At 41.4% G+C, this 23,661-nt stretch overlaps 1 protein-coding gene across 2 annotated transcripts; it reads left to right on the forward strand.

Annotated features, from left to right (window-relative positions):
- Positions 1-3,424: 3,424 nt before the first annotated feature.
- Positions 3,425-11,967, forward strand: tbx3a (T-box transcription factor 3a). 2 transcript variants are annotated; one of them, XM_071466535.1, is made up of 7 exons: positions 3,425-3,816; positions 4,967-5,249; positions 5,794-5,940; positions 6,980-7,056; positions 7,558-7,715; positions 8,350-8,993; positions 10,053-11,967. In XM_071466535.1, the coding sequence occupies exons 1-7, from the start codon at positions 3,425-3,427 to the stop codon at positions 10,497-10,499; spliced, it is 2,148 nt and encodes a 715-aa protein (XP_071322636.1). In that variant the 3' UTR covers positions 10,500-11,967. The 2 variants fall into 2 exon arrangements, with proteins under 2 accessions (XP_071322636.1, XP_071322637.1); XM_071466536.1 differs by having other exon boundaries at positions 4,967-5,234.
- The last annotated feature ends 11,694 nt before the right edge of the window (positions 11,968-23,661 follow it).

Below are 23,661 nucleotides of genomic sequence, written 5' to 3' on the forward strand. Positions count from 1 at the left end.
AGTGTCAGCCCAGACCTTTTTATAGCCTCTCGAAGTCCCTGAGAGCCCTAACCCTGTAAAAGTTTATATAGCGTATTGACCATTCTCTACTTGCTTAGCTAATGAAGCCAGCTTGGCCACATAGACTGAAAGGCTGCCGCCGTGTCAACACTGCTTCCTATTTGATGACACCTTCCGCTAAATTGAAATGTGCTGCTAATGGGGGCGAGTGTTTAAAGAAGAATAAGCCCCAGTAATTGACACAGGCCTGACCTCAGTCACACAAAGAGGAGGATGGAAGGCCCCATGTAGGGCTGGTGGAAAGAAGCACCTTCATTTTGGGGGCTTACACATGTAAAGGTTTAGCTACCGGCGTTCAGTCACATGCTGCTGTGGCTTATCAACAGCTATCACATTTGTTTTCTCTAGGAATCAATAACATGCAACACATAAGCTGAATTTCCATGTGCATCTCCCCTGGGGAATGTACTGTATATGCATGCAGACCACTCCACTTTGCACACATGCACACATGCACACACACACACGCAGGTGCTGCAGGGGTGGTTTCCTAAGACAAAACCTTGTCATCTAGCCAAGATGTGGCAGATATATCTCACATCACGATAGACAACAACTGAGCTGCAATCAACAAAACCTGCACAACAGGTCAGCAGTGGTTTCTCACTGACTGGCTACTTGCATGCAAGAGTATTGAAATTAATGTTTGCAGAGGCTCCCAATATGAGCCCTGAGGCATTAACTGACTATTCATATTTCCACAATTCAAAACAACACTGCCATAAACAGTGTGCAACAAGTAGGCTACTTAATACATTTTAACATCACAAATATCAGAGGAACAGATTCGAATTTTAACAATTTTGCTGATGAATTAGTATTAAAGGAGCGATGCAGAAATACTGGAGGGAGCATGTTAGGCCTATTGTTTCTTTTCTGAGAATTCTCTCTGCATGGACGCCCCTCAAGGACTTTGAGATCTACCACTGCTTTGGTCCCTGCCTGGATCGAGGGAGACAGACAATTGACTGAGAATTGATGGTCAATGTTTATCCAAGGTGGCTGACCGGCCAGGGCTCTCTATAGTTTACTTGTGAATTTGTGGTTAAATAGCGTTTTAGAGAGCTCCAGTCTGGCTTTGTCTTGTTAGAGGCTTAGCAGTGAAGCAATATTATTTCAGCCAATAGTGAGCCCCTGCACACTTCTGCAGTGTTTTTGCATAAGTATAAAGCCTGTACGTGTTATCCATATGCACAGCTTCACCTTAATAATCGACTGGCTGTAGTTCAAACCTGCAGCAGCTTCAGTGTGATAAAGAAAAATAAGAAAACTGAGTATGACAACTGCATAATCTACTCCACAAAACCGAATACTCATGCTCAAATATAAATAGAAATTAGCCTTGTATTATCAATGGCACCTACTGTACTTGGAGCAGCCTGTGCAAGTGTCACTCTGTAGACTGAGAGTAAAATTGAATTGTTTCCCAGAGGCAGTTATTGTGCCGGGAAAGCGTGCTATATTTAACAACAGAGTGAGTGATATGATTCAAAACACAGACGTCCTGATACAAGAATTGATAACAACAACAAAAAAAAAGCGGCAGTGAACGCATCCTCACGGAGTCTGCCCTTCTGACGGTGATGATCGAGCTGTAATTCAAGTTTCACTTATAAAACGCTTTTTCAAGTCAAAATAAAAAATATCCTCCTCTACAGCTGAAGACGGTTTGCACCCTCACTCGTCCAAAAGGCTTCATCAGCTCCTCATCCTTCATCAGTTACAGGCTACTTCTCCACACAGCATTCACAACAGACTTCACTCACACTGACTCCAATGCAAATGCAGCCCGGAGGAGGAAAAGCTAAAAGCAGAGTGTATCTGCCTAAATATCCGCGATGACAGAGGGATATAAGAAACTTCATAAATACACCTTACTCTCATGAGCATTTTTGAAAGGAATTCAATAAACCCATAGGCTATAAATATCACAATAAACAGTGGCGTCACGACATTGTTATTAACATTGCACGAACTTTATCATCGAGCGCCTCATCCCGTCATCCGGTCATGTTTACTGAGCTATGATTTCAGAGGAGGATGTTACAGGAAATGTTCTAGGCTGATTTTCGGCGCTGTTAAATCTCTGGGAGAAAAAAAAAATCAGTAGATCGCGAATTAAGTAGTTAAATTCATGAAATAAATATTATTATAAATGAATAAAATCATATTCGCGACATTTAGGAGTATGACAGTGCGAATGTGCAGTGGGACAGGAGGAGGAAGTCAACAGCGCAACAGATCGCAACATCTCGCCGACAGAGCGAGCCGGTTCCCCGGCTTGGCTCGTCTGCTCTCTCTCCCCTTCGCTGGGGCTCACAGTCCGACCGATAGCGCAACTTCTATAACGATGTTGACATATTCACACAACACTGACTCAGGCAGGGTGGTGTTTCACGGCAAAGCCCTTTTGAGTTTCCAAACACCTTTTTATAAGTCTGAAGTCTGTCCCCTCCACCCGACCTGTTAAAACCACGCCTACGCAGCCACACAATTGGTCCGAAAGCGTCAAAGAGCCAATCAAACGGAGCGCTGCTACTCGTAACATGCGGCACATCCATACAGTATGAAGCCCTATGGGCCACAGAGGCGCTAGGAAAATCACGGAGCTGGGACCTTACCACCTCTCTCTCTCTCTCTCTCTCTCTCCCCCTCACTCTCCCTCTCTCTCTGGCCGTCAGCGGACTCCTTTCTCTGCACACGTCTTTCTCTGAAATGTGTGTGTGCGCGAAAGAGAGAGGAGGAATAAAGTGTGTGTGTGCGTGTGAGGGTGCATGTCCGGAGCAAGTAAAGGCAGGGGGATTATTCGGCGCTATCGAAATATTTCAACACGTCGCCCTCGCTGCAGGACTGAAGCCAATAAGAGGGAACGCATTTTAACAGGAATGCCGATATTGTAAACAGCGAGCAGAAGAGAAAGAATGCGCCGCAGTCAATTAAGTGACTCACCCGAGTTGGTTTAATTCGACTAATGTCCGCAAGCCAGCGAGACACAGAGAGGTGTCCGATGCGCGTCAACTTCTGAAGAAAATCGGTCTCGCAGCACTCCTGAAGATTAATGGAGAGCGTTTTCACATTGCCCTGTGCAGAGTTTTGATCTAAATTCAGCAAAGGACTGTAGAGATTCCCCAGTACCCTGTGAAAGACAAGTGGATGCTTATTTCTACAGAGTTGAAAGAGGAGTTTCCAAAGCTTTCCAACTTCAGATTGATATTCTTTTTCCTTCTTCTTTTTTTTTTTTTTTTTTTTTTTTTTTTTTTTTAAATTTTGTCTTCATTTGCTCCTCTCCTGCGCAGGCTTCACTGTTGTTAGAAATATTGTTTCACATCCAGAACAGTCGCCTGCATTCGTTGCCTGCACTTGGATGAACTTCCTGATGAGAGATCCAGTCATACAGGGATCAAGTATGGCATATCATCCGTTTATACCTCACCGGGGTCCGGAATTTGCCATGAGTGCAATGCTGGGTCACCAGCCTCCTTTCTTCCCGGCTCTGGCTCTCCCTCCCAGCGGCTCCCTCTCTCTGCCGGGCGCCCTGGGAAAGCCGATCATGGACCAGCTAATGGGAGCCGCGGAGACCGGCCTCCACTTCTCCTCGCTGGGGCATCAAGCTGCGGCCGCCCACCTCAGGCCTCTGAAGACTCTGGAGCCTGAGGAGGAGGTGGAGGACGACCCCAAAGTTCACCTGGAAGCCAAGGAGCTTTGGGAACTGTTCCACAAGAAAGGCACCGAGATGGTGATCACAAAATCCGGAAGGTGAAACAGCCTAGATTTTTTTTTTTGTGTTCATCTCAACAATAGGCTATAATATATTATCCGACATGCAGAGGTCTGTTGTGGATATTGATAGATACATCTAGTCATTTATTTTCACACACACACCACTTGGAGTTAGTTATATCTCTCTAGCTCCCCTGGATAACATCTTTATTTCCTGTAACGCTTTCGAGCCTTGCTCTTAGTTTAATTTGAATGACTTGAACTTCCACTGCAGCATAAATGCTCCAACAACTGTCACGCATGTGTGACTTTTATTACACGATGATATGCCCGCACTACAATATACAATCATGTCCTAAAAATTATCTGTTGATACATATTTTTTAGCTCGATAGAAAAAAAAACAAACAATTGATTAAGCTGCCAGTTGCTTGTGTGTTCACACGGGCTACAGAGCCAGAGGTCTGCGGTCAGCTGTGCGCAAACATGTCTGTAATGTTAGGTCGAAGATTATTTTGTATTTGGGTGTAATTACAAAGGGATACGATTTACAGCTGCTGTATTGTCTATATGAAGCCACAAATTGCAGTAGCAACTTCGTGCATCTATGCAAATTCGCGGATATACAAATCTGGTTTGCTGAGGCAGATGTTTGTTAATTCTCATTTTTACGCCCGGTTTGTCAAAACGTTACGTTTGACGGGTTAATCCATCTGAGTGTGTGGAGCTGTGACTGAATTATTTTCGTCATCACCTCAGTGATAGTATACAAAGATGGCTGCTGTGTATGTGTGTGTGTGTGTGTGTGTGTGTAGGCCTTCAAGGCATTTAATATCTAGACACCATAAAGCCTTAACATGTTGTCTTATATCCTAATTGTGGACACAGCAGAGGAAGAACACATTTCTGTAGAGTTTACTCAAATTCTTTTTCTCGGGATAGTTCATACACACTTTTTCAGCTGACTTACCCTCAGCAGATAAGAGCTGGCTGTTGGCTACATCAGTGAACTCATCACACCCATACAACACGCTTTAAGATCGTATTAGCATGAAATAAAAACGCATATTTATATCTGTCTTTAAAAAAAAATATATGTCAGTTTTGTTGATATTGTTGAATATCTGACTCAGAATTGTATTTGCCACCACACCTGTGCTTATCATTTTGTTTTCCTTCGTCTCAGGCGGATGTTCCCCCCGTTCAAAGTGAGGTGCACTGGTCTGGACAAGAAGGCCAAATATATTCTCTTGATGGATATAGTTGCAGCCGACGACTGCAGGTACAAATTTCATAACTCCCGCTGGATGGTGGCAGGGAAGGCCGACCCCGAAATGCCAAAGAGGATGTACATTCACCCGGACAGTCCGGCTACTGGTGAACAGTGGATGTCAAAAGTCGTCAATTTTCACAAACTCAAGCTGACAAACAACATCTCCGACAAGCATGGATTTGTAAGTTCAACTCATGTATGTCAATTTTCCTATTTATCAACTTTTAATACACACACCTGTTAATGATGTTGATGCTTTTATGTGTAATTTATTTCATTTAGGAAGCCCAATCAGATTGAAGATTTATTTATGTATCTGTCTATTTAGGAAGACCTGGCCAAGATAGTAGATCATTACAAAATTTGAAATAAAATTACAAATTTCATTTTTTTTATTTTTTAAAGAATTGCATATAGGTTAATTAGCTATATTAGATATCCCTGGATCTAGCCTCACTGTGTAAAAACGCTTTACTGAACTAATTGAATATTCCACCAAATTTCCTCCTGAGGATTTTTTAAATTAAAATTTTAAAACAGCCCACAGAATTATTTATTAGATTTAATTCCTCCTATAATTTGACTTGTGATTAATAATTTAAGTTAGCATTTTTATTGAAGTGTGCATTGTGTAACAACGATCACAAATATCTGTAATATAGCCCAAATATTGCGCTAATATTTTTTTCCTCTTTTTTTTTTTTTTTTTTTTTTTTTTTTTTTTGGCTTGTGTGTTGCAGACCATTCTTAACTCGATGCACAAATATCAACCTCGATTTCACATTGTGAGAGCCAACGACATTCTCAAACTCCCGTACAGTACCTTCAGGACTTATGTGTTTCCTGAGACGGATTTCATTGCCGTGACGGCTTATCAAAATGACAAGGTAAGGACAATTATTGCCCACAGGCCCGACGATATATGTTTTGAACATTTTCTGAAAATGTAGCTTGTGCATTGCTCGCCCTGTCAGAGCCGCTCGCCTCTCTGTCTTTCATGCTCTGCGCCATTTTGTTGTTATAAAATATGAAAGATGTCATATTATAGTGTATGCGTGTGTGTGTGTGTGTGAGTGAGTGTGTGTGACGTTGCCACTGAGTGCCATATTCACCAGCCTGTGGTATGAAATTAATAATTCTGAGGAATGTCATACAGGTTATATTTAATCACGTGGAAAGGATTTGGCACAGATCCAGACCCCACCACCACCACCCCCAACCCCCCCTCTCTCTTTTGCTTGCTTTCTCTGTGTACGTGTGCGTGTGTGCGTGTGTGTGTGTGTGTTTAAAGCTAAAAGGGTTAGGGGTTGAGAAATGAGAAAAAGAAGAGGGGCAACATTGTGCGGTTGAGCGGAGAAAAAGAAGAGAAAAAAGGAGGAGAGAGGGAGGGAGTGGGAGGGGGGGCATTTTTTTGTGTCAGACAGCGCTGCATGGTAACATTTTATTCTCTGTAAGACATAAAAATAATGAAAATCATCTCCTCAGCTCTTTGATATCTTTGGGAAACGATGGCACCACCTCCCCCCTCCCATGTGCGGCGGTAACACTGCCGGAAAGAGAGGGGAAGTGGTGTGGGAGTAAAGTTTTGCAAAAGTTTATCCCAAAAAAAAAAAAAAAAAAAGAAAAGGGAAAAAAAAAAAAAAAACCCACTACATTTCACTCTCATGGAAAAACGTGCCAAAACGAGGGTTCGTGTGCTCTCTGCGTGTTTTGTGAGTCCTTCATATGTAAAAGCATGTTACTACAGTAGCTTTCGCCTGTTGAGACAGTAATACTGATGTATTGTAAACTTGCAGAAACTAGTCCCACCTCTGGGAAATTACCTGTAATTGTAAAAAGACACACTGGATGAGAACTCTACAGGAAAGTGAAATTTCGCTTAATATTTACAATTTCATTTTTTTTTTTTTTTTTTAATTCTTTCAGATAACCCAGCTGAAAATTGACCATAATCCATTTGCCAAAGGATTCCGCGACACGGGCAATGGGAGACGGGAAAAGAGGTAAGACAGGGGAAAGTGCATTGGAAAAAAAAGATACGAAATAAATTAACTTCATATGTCTTAACAAGAGAGTGATCAGGGTGGATTAACCCGCAGGGAATGTGGATCATCAGTTTCTAATCAAACACTGTAATAGGCTGTATATGCATGGACCAGAAACTGGAGCAGGGAAGCCTCCATTACCACTTTTACTTTATGATTATTAATTCAAATTTCACTGTTTGCCAGAACCTTATCTTTTTCATTTTTAAATATCATTGGATGGATGATGTGACAAGTAGAGATAGATACAGATATCTAAGTTCCTGCTAAAGCAATGGCGCTATAATGGATTTCATACTCTCACCTGCCGCATAGGTGAGTCAGCCCTGCAGCCAGGAGCTTGACCGTTTCAGGTCTCCAGCCTAAATAAGCTCCCGTGCCAGTCATCCTGCTGTAGATATTGTTTCTGACCTGAGAGCTGTGACCGCCACCTATAATAACCTGAGTGCTCCCGCACAGGAAACAGCTGGCTCTGCAGTCCATGCGTTCATACGAGGAGCAGCAGAAAAAGGAGAACGGGGCTTCAGACGACTCCTCTGGAGAGCAGGCTTCCTTTAAGTGTTTCGGCCAGGCCTCGTCCCCTGCCGTGTCTACCGTGGGCCCCCCACACCTGAAAGGTAGGCTGAAAGACCCCACAGTCAGTCAACACAAGCCGTGTGTGGAAAGTCGTAAAATTTCTATTGTGGCAAGTATTTTTTACGAGGCAGCCTATGAGTAATGTGTAGAATAAGAGTAAAGTTTATGAATGTAAAGTAGTTACAGCCAATGAACAGCTTTTAATATTGGCTGATCACTCTTATTCAGTCCACGCACAGTGGGAGAATAACAGCGCAGCCCCTCGCAGTGATTCTTATGGGGATTAAATAAAACACGGGAAATTAATATGTTCACTGAGTGATGAAAGGATTATCTGCCCAGAAGCTAAATATCAGTCTGCTACAAATTATTTTCGGTTCATCTGCAAAAAGAAAGTATAATTAAAAAAAAAAATCAATTTTAAATTCTACTGCCATGTATTAATGTGTGCACCCAGATATTACTGGAAACTATGGCAAACAAACGTTAGAGATGTTTTATTGGTGAACTGATTCAGCCCATACTGATCACCAGTGGGGACTCCTGCAGATCTATTTCTTCTTTCCACCTGTGGGAGCCAACAGCAACGTGGCTGATAACGGGAGTTATTGTTTTCATAATTCGCCAGTGTGCAGGAAGACAACTGATATTCTCCTCCTCCTCCCACTTGTGCAGATTTCTGCGACAGCGACGAGGACAGCGACGATGAGAGCAAAGACGGACACATCAAAGACGGTCCGGACTCCAGCAAGATTTCCACGACCACGGAGGACGGGAAGGATCATGAGGCGAGCCCGGCTAAGGGGCACCCCTTTAGTAACAGTGACTCTGCCAGCAGGATCCGCGACGTTGGCCCTAGGACTGAGAAAAGCCAGGCAGACTCTCGGCAGAGCCCCATCACCGTCATCTCCAGCACCACCCGCTCCGGAGAAGACCTCAAGAGCCCGAGTCTGGACCAGCCCAAAGCGGACGAGTGCAGGTCAATGAGCAAGGACAGTTTCATGCCTTTGACCGTTCAGACTGAAAGCCCGCACATAGGCCACAGCCACTTGCATAATTTCGGATTTCCAGCAGGTCTAACAGGACAACAGTTTTTCAACCACCTAGGGAGTGCGCATCCGTTTCTGTTGCACCCCGGTCAGTTCAACATGGGGGGTGCGTTCTCAAACATGGCCGCGGGCATGGGACCCCTATTGGCAGCTGTGTCCACTGGAGGGGTGAGCACCATGGACACCACTAGCATGGCATCGTCGCCGCAAAGCTTGACGGGAGCACCAGGCCTGCCCTTTCATCTGCAGCAACACGTCTTGGCATCACAGGTAAAACCTGTTTCCTCGCAGCTTTGCATAGAGCGTGTGTTGGGCTGTACACACACACACACACACACACACACACACACACTATAGATTCATGGAGGCCTATATGCCACATATAGCAGGGCAGTGCTCTCCTCATCTCCTCCGTTAGTGTTTTTAAACACTAAGTGTGAGACAGACAGAGGGAGTGTGCGTGGTTTTGTGTTATTGCCAAATAGGCCAGTGTTCAGAGTAAAGTTGGACACAACATCTTGACTGACTAGGCTATTAGAGGACGCGTTGTATCACCTTTCTCGTCTACCTTGGCATTGTTGTTAATGATATTAGGCTAACCAACAATCGTTAAGGAAAACAAACAGAGAGACAGAGACCACATTGAAACAGCTCAGAGGTGTCAGGCAGCCTTTTTGATTTGAGCTCATTAAGCGGGTTTTAGAGCCACAATGGCGAGTATTAAAATGCCTCATTGGCTCAGAGAGGGGAAACAACATTATGCTTTAATAGACAACAAATTTGTGTTTTTCCATTTATTACATAAACAAGTGTTACAGCCGCAGCTTCTCTTGTTTGATTGCAGCATATTAGGAATTTTTATTTGCATTGCAAATTCTTGAACAAGCACCAAAGCTGTTTACATGCTGGGTGGCAAAGTTTTGCTGCAGAATATTTTGTTAGGACCAGATTTGTGGGGGAAAAAAAAACAGTGTGAAGAGAAGCATTTAAAGACAGGACAGACTGAGTCTGTATTGACGGAGAATCAGACAGTGCCTTTGGCTTTGTAACGATGCATCACTAACCTTATTATGTATGACAAAAATCTTTACTGAGGACAGTGAAAGTAAAGCACAAGAAATGCCCGAAGCACTCTGATGCTTTCACGCATTTGTTCCACGATGCAGGGGTTTGGTAAAACAGTTCCTCACCCTGCAGAACCGCTCTATTTGCCCCCTCTTCTGCGTGTTTATCCAGGACACCGAGGTGTCTGATCTGTGTGATGGCAGCTATTAGGTGTCTGTGACGCCAGCCTTGAGGCTCACACTCAGTCTCTCCATTTCTCCACAGGGCCTCGCCATGTCTCCGTTTGGCAGTTTGTTCCCTTATCCCTACACGTACATGGCAGCAGCCGCGGCAGCTTCGTCCGCTGCTTCCTCATCGGTGCACCGGCACCCATTCCTGAACGCAGTGCGCCCCCGACTCAGGTACAGCCCTTACTCCCTCCCCATGACGGTACCGGACAGCACCCTGCTCACCACCGCCATGCCCTCCATGGCGGGCAGCGGGAGCGAGCTGAAAGGGGACGGCATCGTCCCGGCCAGCCCGGTGTCTGCTGTCACCCTGGATTCCACGTCGGAGGTGACCAGCCACTCGTCCACCATATCCTCCGGCTCGGTTTCCATGTCCCCAAAAACTTGCACGGAGAAAGACGCCGCCAACGAGCTGCAGAGCATCCAGCGCCTGGTCAGTGGACTGGACTCAAATCAGGACAGGCCACGGAGCGGGTCCCCATAGGAGTTTTCTTTTTTTTTTTTTTTTTTTTTTTTTTCTTAAAAAACAGACCACCTGCTTCTCGTTTCGTTGTTGTCATGAAAAGTGTTGAAGAGAGACATTAACAGTAGGGAGATACTCTCATAGATTCATGCAGGTTTTAAAGTGAAAAAAAAAAAAACTAAAAAAAAAAACAAACATGAACTGTTGGACGTTTTAGTTTCTGAAATGCACTTTGGTTAATACACATCTGATATGTATATGTTTCCCCCCCCCCCCCTCCCTCTTTCTTTTTCTGTTAAATTAAACAACACTTTTATCCTGTCATTTGAATACCGTACAAGTATTGAAACTGAAAACGTTGGCATGGGTGTGACTTACAGATCTAGGAGAAGTTGCTGCTGTGTCCTGTCTCCTAACTTTATTGTACAAGAGGAGAAATGTGTTTTAATATGCACTCTGAATTGATTTGACTTATTTGAATTCACTACCGTTTAATCTACCTTTTTTTTTAAAAAAAAAAAAAAAAAAAAAAAAAAAGACTGCTGTATTTTGTTCTACACTATCAATTGATAGATCGGCCAAATGTTGCATGCCCCCTAAAACCCCCAACGAATGTTATTTTAACACTAAAAACGGAAACGAAAAGTGTGGAAAATCATCCTGTTTGGAGTATAATTAACACACGCCCTTTGATTAGGTTATTGTTCTTAAAAACAAATTTGTTTTTCTTCATGCCATTTTAAAATCTGAATAGGACTGGTGCTCTGGGACAGATCCATGGCCCAGGCATGCGCAATTTAGCCCAAATGTCCAACAGGCAAAGGGAAGCAGAAATTTAAAGTAAATACTAAAAAATGAAAGGTAGTATTGATTATAGGTGTACATAGGGATATATAAAATATTTATGTAATTATTTCATATTGTTATTGCGTGTAAATACAACGGAGTAGTTTGTTTCTAGGGAACTGTTCTTAATTTATTGTCGATATACCTGTGTAAAGATAGTTTGTGGGCTATTATCCTTTTGTTGCCATCTGCATTTATACCCCCTCTTAAAATATGGACTTTATTCCTCCCCAAATAGCCACTGATTCTTATTCACACTCATGTGCCATTGTATTTTCACTTGTTGTCCCCGTGTGTGAAGTGCTACTGTTTAAAACGAATGAAAAAGCGACAACGCACTGCACCAATGGTTGGAAAAAGATGTTTTCTTTCTTTCTTTTTCCTTTTTTTTTTTTTTTTTTTTAAGAAGAGCAAAAAGAGGTGTTGTTGAAGTGTGACAAAAAAGTGGACTATTTTTCTGGTATTATTAAAAAAAATAGGCCTACGTTGCGAACCTGATCATAAAAGTGCCGCATAATCGAAAAATATGAAGGTTTCTTTTGTGTTTCTTAAGTTGTCAGTGGGTTATGTTGTATTGGAGTTATGTCTAGTTTACAACATCAACATCGTGTTCTTGAAAGTTTCAATAAAATATTGAAATGCCCTTTCTTAGTGTGTGTCCCTCGCTTGATCCCGTTATAGATGGGAACTCATTCTGACGACAGAAATTGTCACTGTTGCTCATTTGAATGGGCTGATTTACGGCTGACAGTGAACGCAGCTGCCTTATGTATTGTAAAAAAAAAAAAAATGCTCTAACCAGCATTGGCTACAGTTTGTGTTTGCCTGGAGGTGAGAGAAGTCTCTTTGCCCACTTAGGCCTATCCTCCACTACCTCAGTGGAGATATCAGTCCAGGCTGTGTTCACACTGAAAGACCCCAAAGACCCTCTCAGGCCCAGACACCATACCTGGGATTCCTACCTGGACAAGAGCCCATGCGCTATAGCCTGAGCGTTTTTTTGTTTTTGTGCAAATTATTTATTGGTCCCATTGGCGCCAGTTGCTAGGTAGGATAACTCCCATATAATGAGATAGTGATAGTGGAGGGGAAGACTGTATTATTTTAAATCCTGAAATTATTTTTGGAAGTTATTTCCAGGAAGAAACTGCATATGCCTACATGAGGTAATCTGGACCATGTGTTGTTTTGGGGTTTTTTTTTTTGTGGGGTGATTTAAAAAAAAAAAAAAAAAAAAAAAAAAATCACATTGCCAAAATTCTAAGTTGAAGTCACCAAACGTGAAAACCCCCCTTGTGTCCTTAAATGCATCACTGTCTGTAAAAGTTTTGAAAATCCGACAGCACTGATGGGCCCTCGTCGTCTTCTGAAACAGTGCTCGTCTCCGCTGCCACAGAGAAATCTGGAAAGGCTTTGTCATCCCCTGATTACCCTCTCTATTGCACTTCGAGTCATGAGTTTATCAACACCGTATCTTTATTTGTATATTGTCTGGTTAATGTGTAGCAGGCCTGGCGCTGGGGAATAGGTGTAAACATGACACACGCTGTCTCTATTGCTCTGTCTTATTGCTCACCTGGCGCCTTCGATGGTTCATATCTTCCATTTTATTGCACGGAAGGCGACAATGCGTCTGTAATGGGACCAGGACACGACGCCCCCAAGCGGCTCACAGCGCCGGCTTATTAACCGCACAGCAAAACAAAAGCAAAGGACGAATCCGTGGGTGAGAACTCGGTGATGAGGACCGTCTGACGTGGGCACACAGCTACTGTAAATGAGCTCCGTGTGCCACGGTTTAGAGCTAATGAAGAGTCAGGGAGTCAGGGATCTGTTGCATAGAGCTTCAGGTAGGCTAAAATAAATTAAAAAATAATAATAAAATAAAATCAGTGTGACTGCGCTTAATAGCCTGATCCCAGAGGCTGAGCCACAGCTATTACTGACAGGAGTTATGACATGAATAAGACAAAGAAGAAGAAACTCAGGGACACCGTTCAGTTCAGTGAGGACCAAATGCAGTGTGCGCTTAAACGTTTGCATCCATTGTCATTTTGTCACTTTACACGTTGCCGTATATATATATATATTTAAGTGCACAAGCGACTAATTATATATTATAGGCTATGACAATAAATCAAGAAAGCAGTAGCCTACATGTGATGAGCCAGTCCACACCTGATGCTGTAAATTCATCTGCGCACCTGCTCACAGTGTGCGCTCTCTCTGGCCTCCGCTCGCTGCAGATCTGCGTTAGGAGGCTTTGATTTGGACATTTGAGGCTTCCGCAGTTTGGACCCAGTCAGTCTAAATATACCATCTCATTTTTTTTTTTTTTTCCGAAGCCTGCAGCCTCAGTTTATGACACGTTTGGTGATGGTTGTCGGTGCTTCTCGCATTGACCTGTAGTTAGAGGAGAGTGGGGTTTTAAATGTTGGGTTGACCGCTCCGTGGAACAGGTTACTTAGGCGTGGGCACAGGGCGCGATTCAGCTGCGCCATCTAGTGGCAGTAAATCACGAGTGAGCGGGGGAAAAAACCCGTGTCCCCGTCTCTAAACCCTCAGTGTCCCGTTGGTAAGGTTATATTTGACTAGTCCAGGTTAGTTATTGGCTGAACTCTTCTTATTTGATTCTGACATTTGTCCAACAATGAAAGGGTAAACTCTGATGGTGCAACTGCCAATAAAAAAATAAAAAAAATAAAAAAATAAAAGTAGGCTAAATAAAGGACATTTCACCAACAGTGCCACCTAAATACTTGGTCAAAAAAAGTTCAGTGTTTTGTATCTAAATATGTTTTGAAACTGTTTTATAGCCTATATATATATATTTATTTATTAAGTCTATTTAAAAAATACAATTAAACAGAATGAAACAGGAAAAGAAATGACACCAAAGGAAAAGGGGGTTTTAGCTAATTCAGTAGAGAAGAAACTAGTTTCTCAACAGTTGTTCAAAATGTGAAGATTGCTTACAATATGCAGCTTGTGGTCTACTACTTATTCCAGTCAGTAGAGAGCAGAGTGCATGGCAAACTGGCAGAGACAGAATCCATCACCAAATGATCTATTTAAAAAAAAACAAAAAAAAACAAACAACTGTATCTCACTTATATAAAAATAGAACGTTTAAGTTGAGTGAAGCTGAATGTATTAATTACTTGTATCTCATGTCAGCTGTGCAGATGTTTTCTGCTTCATCAAGTTACATTCCAAGACTATGTTTCAACACGAGATGAGACGTTGCTGAGTAGATCACAAATTAAATTGGGGGTGGTAGGTGAGTCCATGTGTGTGCGTGTGTGCGTGAATGGGAAAAGTTTCATTTGTTGCTTTTTGTGAAATAGATTTTGTTTTTTGCATCATTATAAAATTGATATAATAATCAAGGATCAGTGCCATGTAAGCACTGACTAAAACTGACAGGCTTTAATACCTTACCATGGTTGGTACAACAATTCCAGCATTAAGTTTTTTTTTTTATTTTATGAATGAAAAACTCTGTAGGAGTGTGTCACTCCACTTTTAAGAGTCCGTTAACAATGTATTGTTCACGATATAATGCCACTGTTGTACAGCCACAAACTGCATGTTTATGATATTACTGGTAGATTATTTGTTCTTTACGTATGCATGACAAAACAGGGCGTCTGCTTTGATTTACACACTTGTTTATTGAGAACAACTTCCTGCACTTTCAAACACACCCTTCCACGTGTATTTATGTGCATGTGCTCATGATTGTAAGAAGACCTAAAAATAAATGCACACCTTTTGTTGTTAAATGAATGGCCACAACAATGTGTGATCCGAGGTTTGTTATCTGATCCAATTCCACAAAATCTCTAAAACAGTCCCAGTGGTCTTTTTATAAAACAATTAAACTGCTTTACTATAAACACTGAGCACAGTCTGCTCAGAGGGACACTTACAAAATGCAAAACAAAACCCAAAATAATTCTGGGTTGCGCACTACACTACATGTTTGGATTTATTTACCGTAGCTTACAAACATCAAATTAACTTGTAACTTGTAAAATTAATTAACTGCAATTTTCTGCTTCATTTATGCGAGTGGTTAGTGAGGATGGGAAGAAGTACAGAAGGAAGAGGGAAAGATACTGTCTTTGAGTTCATGCACCTCAAAAGGGCTGGGAGAAATGACTAGGAACAACTGTTTGTGCAATCTCATGCCATGCTAGAGAAAAAAGTAAAGACCTTGCAGACGATAGCGACCAAAAGAGGAAGAAACAGACAGTCAGTCATTTAGACAGGTGAAGAGCGCTCATGTTATTAGTTCTAGTTTTCCATTACATGGGGGCATCAGTGCATTTTATATTTCAATCTGATTGTGTTTTGCTCGAAGGCTATGGCGAAACATTTTTCTTTGCCAAAAGTGCTTGTCCTTTCATGATGTGGCAGCACACTCTAGTGTCTACAGGACATCACTACAGAAAAACAATCTCTCGAGAGCTGGGCTGAAGTTTGATCTCACGGGGACATCAGACTATTATTTGTCCGTCTCTGAACAGGAGGAAGAGGAGCAGTGGACGTGCTGGTGTCTGATTTATTATCTTTGTCTCTGTCTCTTTTGATTATCACTGTGAAAAGTTAGGATCACTTTACAAAGGACAGTGGACGGTTATAGATCATAACACATGCAGGTGTGGCGGGACAGACCTTCCCCACTGACAGGTATGTGTAACTGATAAAAGCTTATTAACGCTTTATATTATTGAAGAAAAAAAAAAGGTTTAAAAAAAAAAGAAAGATAACAGTTATAGGTCAAACTTACTAATACTTGCATGTACGCCAAACTCAAGATATTCTAAATTTAAGAGCAAGTTTTTATTGTTTTTATAAATCAAAATTTACAAACTGCTTTACTGACATAAAATAAAGTATTACACGTGTCAACACTTCTGTTTTACATTTTTGGTATACTCAGAATCCCTGTCGTGAATATTATTTTATTATCATATGATTGTTATTGTGATTGAAACTGTTGTAAGTGCCTCTGAACTGTGGTTTCAATTTAAAAGTCTCAATAGCCTATAGCTTATTCAATATGCACCTAATGATCATTTACAAATTCATTTGCTGAGAATTTAGGGGGAAATTCAATCATTTAATTTATAAGCGAGCTACAACGGATTCTGTAGACAATAGCAACATTAGACATGTTGTTCATTTTTGATACCTGCCCTTTCCAAAACACAAAGAAGTACACAATGATAACTGAGACGTATGAGATATTCAAGGTGTTCAGAGGCTGGTTGTATAAGGTGTTGCCTGAAGAAACAACAGAAAGGCCTGTGTGCCAGGACCAAAGCAACATCAAACAGAGGGTGAGAACGAAACTTGAGGGCTGTGGAATGAAAGCCTGATTTCTGCCCGTGTGATTGTGGGTTTTTAAAGGAATAAGCCCAGGAGGAGTAAATCAGACTTTGGTGTTTTGAGAAGGTGCAGCTCAAAATATCACATCTGCAGGTAAAGTTACATTGTTCTGAGGAATTTGCAGCTCACCGACATGCCTACCTGTCAGTCAATGAAATGATCCCCATTTCTGGTGCTGTCAGCCCTAATTCTACTCAGTCATAGTGAGCTGCCCTGCAGCTGTCGAGGTGTGCTATGGCTTGCTCAAGTACATGATAACACAGGAGTCTGTTGTTGAATCAGTAGTCTGCATCATGTTTCAAAATGTAATGGGTAAAAACTGTGTCATATGATACTTAAAACTGGAATTACATGCAAAATTATTTGTCTGTTGTCTGTCCACAGATTTCCTTTTATCATAATTGCACTTCATTGGCTCTGTGCAGCTGATTGGCGTCATCCTTTCTTTGAATAGTTATCCTTCAGTCCTCAATACAAGACTGCAAAACACAGATGCTAATCAAGGAGTACTGCTTCAAAGTGCCAAATGTATATTAAAAACAGCAAAAGCCTGCCTTATATTGTCTATTGTCCTGTTTTGCTTTTAATGCTAAGAGATGATGCCAAATAATTTTCCAGCAAGGTTAATAAAGTTCCTAACTAACTAACTCACTCAGTCACTCAGTCACTCACTCACTCACTCACTGGGATAAATACAGGCAGTTTGTCTTTATCCATATTTAAAGCAGCTGACTTACCCACCACTGAATTGATCAACACTTACTGTGATTATTCAAAATAGTCAAGTATTGTATTTGTTAATGGTTTAATCTGACTAATAAACTGTGACTTTATTTTTAATATTTTTATTATTTGTACAGACATCTGAACAAAGACAATCTGAACAAAACTCATGATGTGTTTCGTTGATTTTGAGAGGATTTATTCTTCCGGATCTTTATCACTACTGCAATTTTTGAATTGTGTGGATTTTGATGTTGAAAATGTCTTCTAAGGACTGTGCAGTAATTCAAGGGCTCCGGAAAAGAGTTGAAGAAGAAATCGACAGTATTTTAAAAGCTGCTGTCCCCCCCAAACCTATCGTTATTGTTGTTCGGAGCCCAACCTAGAGGGATACATGACACAGACCAGAGGCATGTACTGCGGACACCATATAATGGTCTATATAATGGAATAAATAACTGCACGTCTACGACTGAAAATAAACTCTTTTATATACAAAGGTGGACTTTGTAACAAAATTCTGTTATTATAATGGGGTGTCACTGAAAATGCTATTGTTATATTTCTCTGCAACTGACACTGTTGTGCTGCAAATACCTTCCGTGAGAAAAGAGTGTTCTTCTACTTATTTATTTTGATAATTATTATTTTAATTTATTTTTAAGGGTATGAGGTCCTACATCAGGCAATGTATTGTTCTGTAAAATGACAAAAAAAATTGACATAAAAAGTTCAAAAAAAAAAAAAAAAAAAAAAAAAAAAAAAAAAATCTTTCTAATAAACCCCACAATAATAAAGTAATCAGCAAACTGGTTTTCAGCAAATACGACTGGCAGGAATTATCAAAATGATTTAGAAATAATTATGAAGGAGACAAAATTCCCTTCACTATTTTTTTTTTTTAGAACTTTTCAACAATATCATTCGCACGTTTACCTGAAATTTGCAAATGCTAAGAGCAGCCTGCCAGATGTAGTCTATGAGAAAACTGGGGAACATGTGTGGCACGTTACATTGTTTGAACACACAAACCCACTGCTCCTCCGTTGTCTTATGCTAAATGGGTTCTTTACATGCTTTTCACTCATTCAAGTTTCTTAAATGGCAGCCCAAGTCCAACCACAGAATCCCTCCTAGTAAGAGAAGACGTTTAATCTCAACCATCAGCTGGAGGTTTAAATGAGCTGTGGGGAATGGGAGAAGACAGCCAACTCTCCCCTTCACAGGCCTAATAGTCTCCACCATCAGCAGCACTTCATACACAACCGCTGGCTGGCATATTAGAGGGAAGGCTCACCGCAAACGCACAGACAGACGCACGCACCAGCAGACATGCCAGTGGACTCAAACTCATATTTGCATCTGCCTCGGTTCAAGGAATACAGGGGAAATGCACAAACGATAATAGATCCAAATACATTCACATGTGATGGTCTTCTTATAGGTAATGCAGCAACACACACACACACACACACACACACACACACACACAAACACAAGCACACTTCATTGTGTTGGGTATGTGACAGCAGCTCTGGCAGCACCACGGGTCATTCTGTCTTTGTAAATTGATATCACATTCCAGGAGCTCCTCTTTCTTCTGGTTACTTTATACAATCTCATCCATCATCCATCTACAGAGAGGACACAGAAGCCACTTATGAACGCAGGTGGAGCCCTCTGCAGGCTCCACCACACTGTAGCGTAAATCACCAGAGCCAATCCTGGGGTCCACACACTAACTGGTTAAGTGTAGCAGCAAAGCCGTGAAGAAGGGGGAGCCAAACTCAAAGGCAGAGTGGCCCATTTAACATAACCATCATAACATAACCACTCATCTATGATGGCTCAAACCCTAGACAGGCATGACCAGGAAGAAGTTTTTGAACATTGAAAAAAAGAATAAGTCAATATATCCCATCAACAAGCGGGTGGTTAAAGGAAAGAAAATTGTTATAACCAGCCGAACATACAACCTAGAAACAGTTTAAAGCTGCTATAATCAGTGTTGTTAACATTGGATCACATGACTTCTTATGTGTGAAAGGGGTGACTCAGTTGATAATATTTCTCTCAGGAGTTGGCACAGACCAAAAACAGAGATAACAGACAATCAGTGTTGGCCTTACATTCACCAGGTGTAGCTACAGACACGACTCAAAGTTTCTGCTTTGAGTCATGTCTGCTCTACAGTGGCCAAAAAAATGAGTTAATGGAGGGTGGAAGTATATTCGCTCTGGCATCTTTGAGGTGCTTTGTGTGGGTTAGAAAACCGCCACAGTCTTACCCTTCATGTGACATTAAGAGATAAAGTGTAAACCACTGTTATTGCCTCACATTCTGGGAAAGCTGTTGTAGCCGAGGGATGGCTGCCGGGCTTCTCAATAAAACCCACACCACAGGGAAATAGTATATCATTTGTTACTTGGGACACTAACAAAAGCAGAACAACATCCGATAAATGGCACGGTGAAGAAACACAGGCACACCCACCTCTACACCTGTACTGTCTGTCTTCTTGCAAAAATGTCATCATCTGTTTGTTTACTTGTTTTACGTTTCTTTAATTTGTTAGTGAAGTGTTGTGTTTTTCTGTCTATTTGTTTTATATAATGACTTTGTTTCTTAACTTGTTAATTTGTGGAATTCTTTGCATTCTCTATTTTGTTTTTGTTTTTTTTTTTTAAATGTCTTCTGTTCATAAAAAGTTGAGCATCACAGTCGCCTGAAAAGAGTTACTTGCTCTTGTAATGGCACACTGGGCAGCTGGAATTGAATGAATAATTATGGTGAATTAAAATGGACCTCAGATAAGCAATTAGATACTTGAGCTCGCATTAAAAGTTTAATTAAACCTAAAATATCTCCAATTGCTCAAGTTTACAATTAGTGAGCGAAGGACTTGACGCTTAAACTCAGAAGACAAAATGAAATGACAGAATCATGATGCAGAGTGGTGCAGCAAAACATTTTAAAAGATTTTGCCTGTGTTTTGAAATCGGGCGCCTCTGTAATGAGTCAGTCTTGAGATTTTTGTGACGCAAAACAACATATGTTCCTGAATTCCAGCGACAAGGTTGTCATATTAACTCATTCTTGCTCAACTAGTTTAGTTTTTGTGTTAGTGTCTAATTTAGGTTTATCCCCTACCTAAAGGCCAAGACACTGCAGGAGCCACCTGGTTAATCTGAGATCCATTCATCATATAGTCACAGCACAGGTAGTACTGGTGAAATGACTGATTGTTAGAGCCGGAGGACATAATAACAACTGAGCCTCATGGCTGTAGCAGCTACTAACAGGTCACACCATGTGCTGAATGCCTTCAGGCGAACAACAGCATGAAGAAAGGATTCAGGCCTTACCCGAACCACAGCTTTCTACTGCCACTCCACTTGACCCACACCCCCCCCCCCACCCCACCCCCCCCCCCCCCCCCCCGGCAATGTTGGCCTCTCAACTGGGTCTTTGGGGTTGGTCATCATCAACACTTTTCCCCACAGCTACTATTCCAACTGGCTTAGCTAGGCTACCACGGTAATCTAACTTTGGCCAACTGCTCTTTTTATGCTCAAATTTATAACAGGAAACAGGAAACAGGGCTCTGCCATTTTGCTGGCAGGATGTCCTGATGGACAACTGGTAGCGCCTTGCCAGGTCTAGCAAGTCTGAAAACCGCTCTGCTCAGGCAGTGTACACCAGGCTCTGTTCCCCTCAGTCCTTTCATCATCTGGCCTCCTTTTTCCAACCACTTTCCTATACCACCACGAGCCACCTCGTAACTGCTGCACATTTTGGGATTGCTTCATGCTCATTCTAGCGTGGCATGGCAACCATAAACTGCTTCAATAAAATAAGATCTTTCATTTCTTGGTAAGTGCAGAAGTTCACAGAAATGAAGGCACCAGTCCAGTGCTACTTCCTGTTTCCTCCAGAAATCCAGGTATGATCCTCCAAGTTGTCGCCTAAATTCACAAAAGTTCATTCTATACATTTCTGGAACACAACCATAAACTGATTTATGTCTACTGCTGCAGCTGCTCTCCATTTGAGGCCATTGTCCTTAATGCTATGTACTTTCCATTGCCTTTTTCAAATGTTTAAAAAGAAATGTCCACTGAATTGTCATCAGAAGGTGGCAGTACACTGTGAACCTGTTCAATATCAGTTTGTGCACCTGGCTCAACACCTTGTTGCTCTAATTTTCTCCAGTTGAGTGTCAACCATTTTTCCTTGTCGCCCCTTTCCAGAGCTTTCCCCCATATTCTCTTTCCTGTTTGTGTGTTGATAACTTTGCCAAAACTCTGCCATACACAACTCTGTTTGTGAGGGTTCTTGGGCTGACCAGCCAATCCACTCTTATGACGTGCACTATCGATCTAAAACTGGCAGTGAGTCCTTTTTAAAGAGCTGAATACAACAGTGGCGTGGGACGGTTACACCAATGTCTCATCTAGTTCTTGTTTACTAGTAACTAGAGAAACAGAGAAGAAAGTAAAACACAGGACGCATCCCAGGAAAATGTATTATCCTTATTTGCCTGCGAGCACTAAACCTGTAATAGTTTTAATGAAGGAATAACCACAATGTCCAAACAGCTAAAGCAATTCTACAGCTACAGTGTATACTGGCATGTATTAAGTTATAGCAGGTCATTCATCATAAGCTAGCATCACACAAATATCATGTTATTTGGCAATATCCATCTGTCACTCCTCAAATAAATCACAAGTGATACAGATACCAATGACACATTGACTACTAAAGATTCATAATGGTAGGAAATCTGTAATAATCCAAAGTTTAAAAAGGTACAAAATCAAAGGAGATTATTAGACAGAACCATAAACTGAATTTCTTTTACAGAGAAGACATAGGCCTTTGTGTGCTCAGTTAACAGCTGGTACCTTATCATTGATAATTGAAACAGGCAGATATAAATTAGCAGCATATTTTGAGATCTTGATAGTGTTGAGGTTGGATTTGATTTTGTGTTTGATATTCCCATTTACAGTGATTTAAACTTCAGATGTCTGACACTAATATGTTGAGTTGTACTAGCAGCTGTGCTTGTCTGCTTGTCTGCTGCATCATTGCACAGACTTACAGACTCAATGGCCTTCAACACTGTGTTGGTTGGCACTCTTCTGAAAATGGGATGAAGAGTCTGGAGCCACACTGGCTGCTGTATGAGGCTGTACTTAGGCACAGTATTGCTTTGAGCTAAATGCTAACATGCTAACATACCTGACTAAATGGCAAGGCAATCTCTTAAATTATTTCAATCTCAATCACTGTGGTGGACCGGTCAACTAACCACAACGGCTATCCACTCAACAATGCTGCTAACGTACAGAACTCTTGATGCCAGTAGCATCGAGATGCCAGTAGCATGGTAATCCATAACTCCATCATTACCAGGTTCTTTTCATGTTGAATATTCATTGTGCAATTTTATGCATAAACAGTTTAATTTAAATTTCATAACTGGCTCAAATGTTGTACACACAGTCTTACAGCCTTCCTTACACATCCCTGCTGTAAATTATTTTGACCAGCAGATGTCCCTACTGAACAATTGAAGCCTCAAGAGTAATTTTCAGTCCATCACTTGGGAAAGACTCAGTTCTTCCAGAAAGCCTTGTTTACCCATTGCAAGCATAAAACATTTTTTCTGCCATTTTTCCACAAGAGCAAGTGGAAATATACGATGCAGCAGCTGTGTTCATATTCATTGTCTTGCATTTGTTCAACTTATATGGTATTTTCCCACAAATTACTTGCAGCAGGGGTCTGGTTGGTCAAGCACTGAAGGCACAGGGTCTTTTCAGCAGTGGAATTTAAACTGTATATTTGGTGAGAGAAGCTTGAGGAAACAAAAGTCCTCCAGACAAAAAATGTGAGATAAAAGCCAGTTTAAAAGGCCTTTTAAATTTGTTCTTTCTGCAAATGACATCAACACCACTTTATAAATCACATTTGTTCCTAACTACATCACACCCCCCATACCTATCCAACTTTTGGTACACTCCCCCAGGAACAGCCCACGTGAGGAAGTCAAATTGACAAAGTGTGGTTTGGCAGGTCCTGTGTGTAAAACTGAAGCTGATCATGTGCAGCAGAGAGGAAAGGTAAGACACTCAGACTGATTGAATAAAGATGTTAAAGTCCAAATCAGTGCTGTTTTCTGAATAAGAAGATGTGTTTGACATTTTAT

This window comes from Trachinotus anak, unplaced genomic scaffold (genome assembly GCF_046630095.1).
Source record: "Trachinotus anak isolate AG129_WGS33_773 ecotype Australia unplaced genomic scaffold, CSIRO_AGI_Tana_v1 ptg000028l, whole genome shotgun sequence".
NCBI lineage: Eukaryota > Metazoa > Chordata > Actinopteri > Carangiformes > Carangidae > Trachinotus > Trachinotus anak.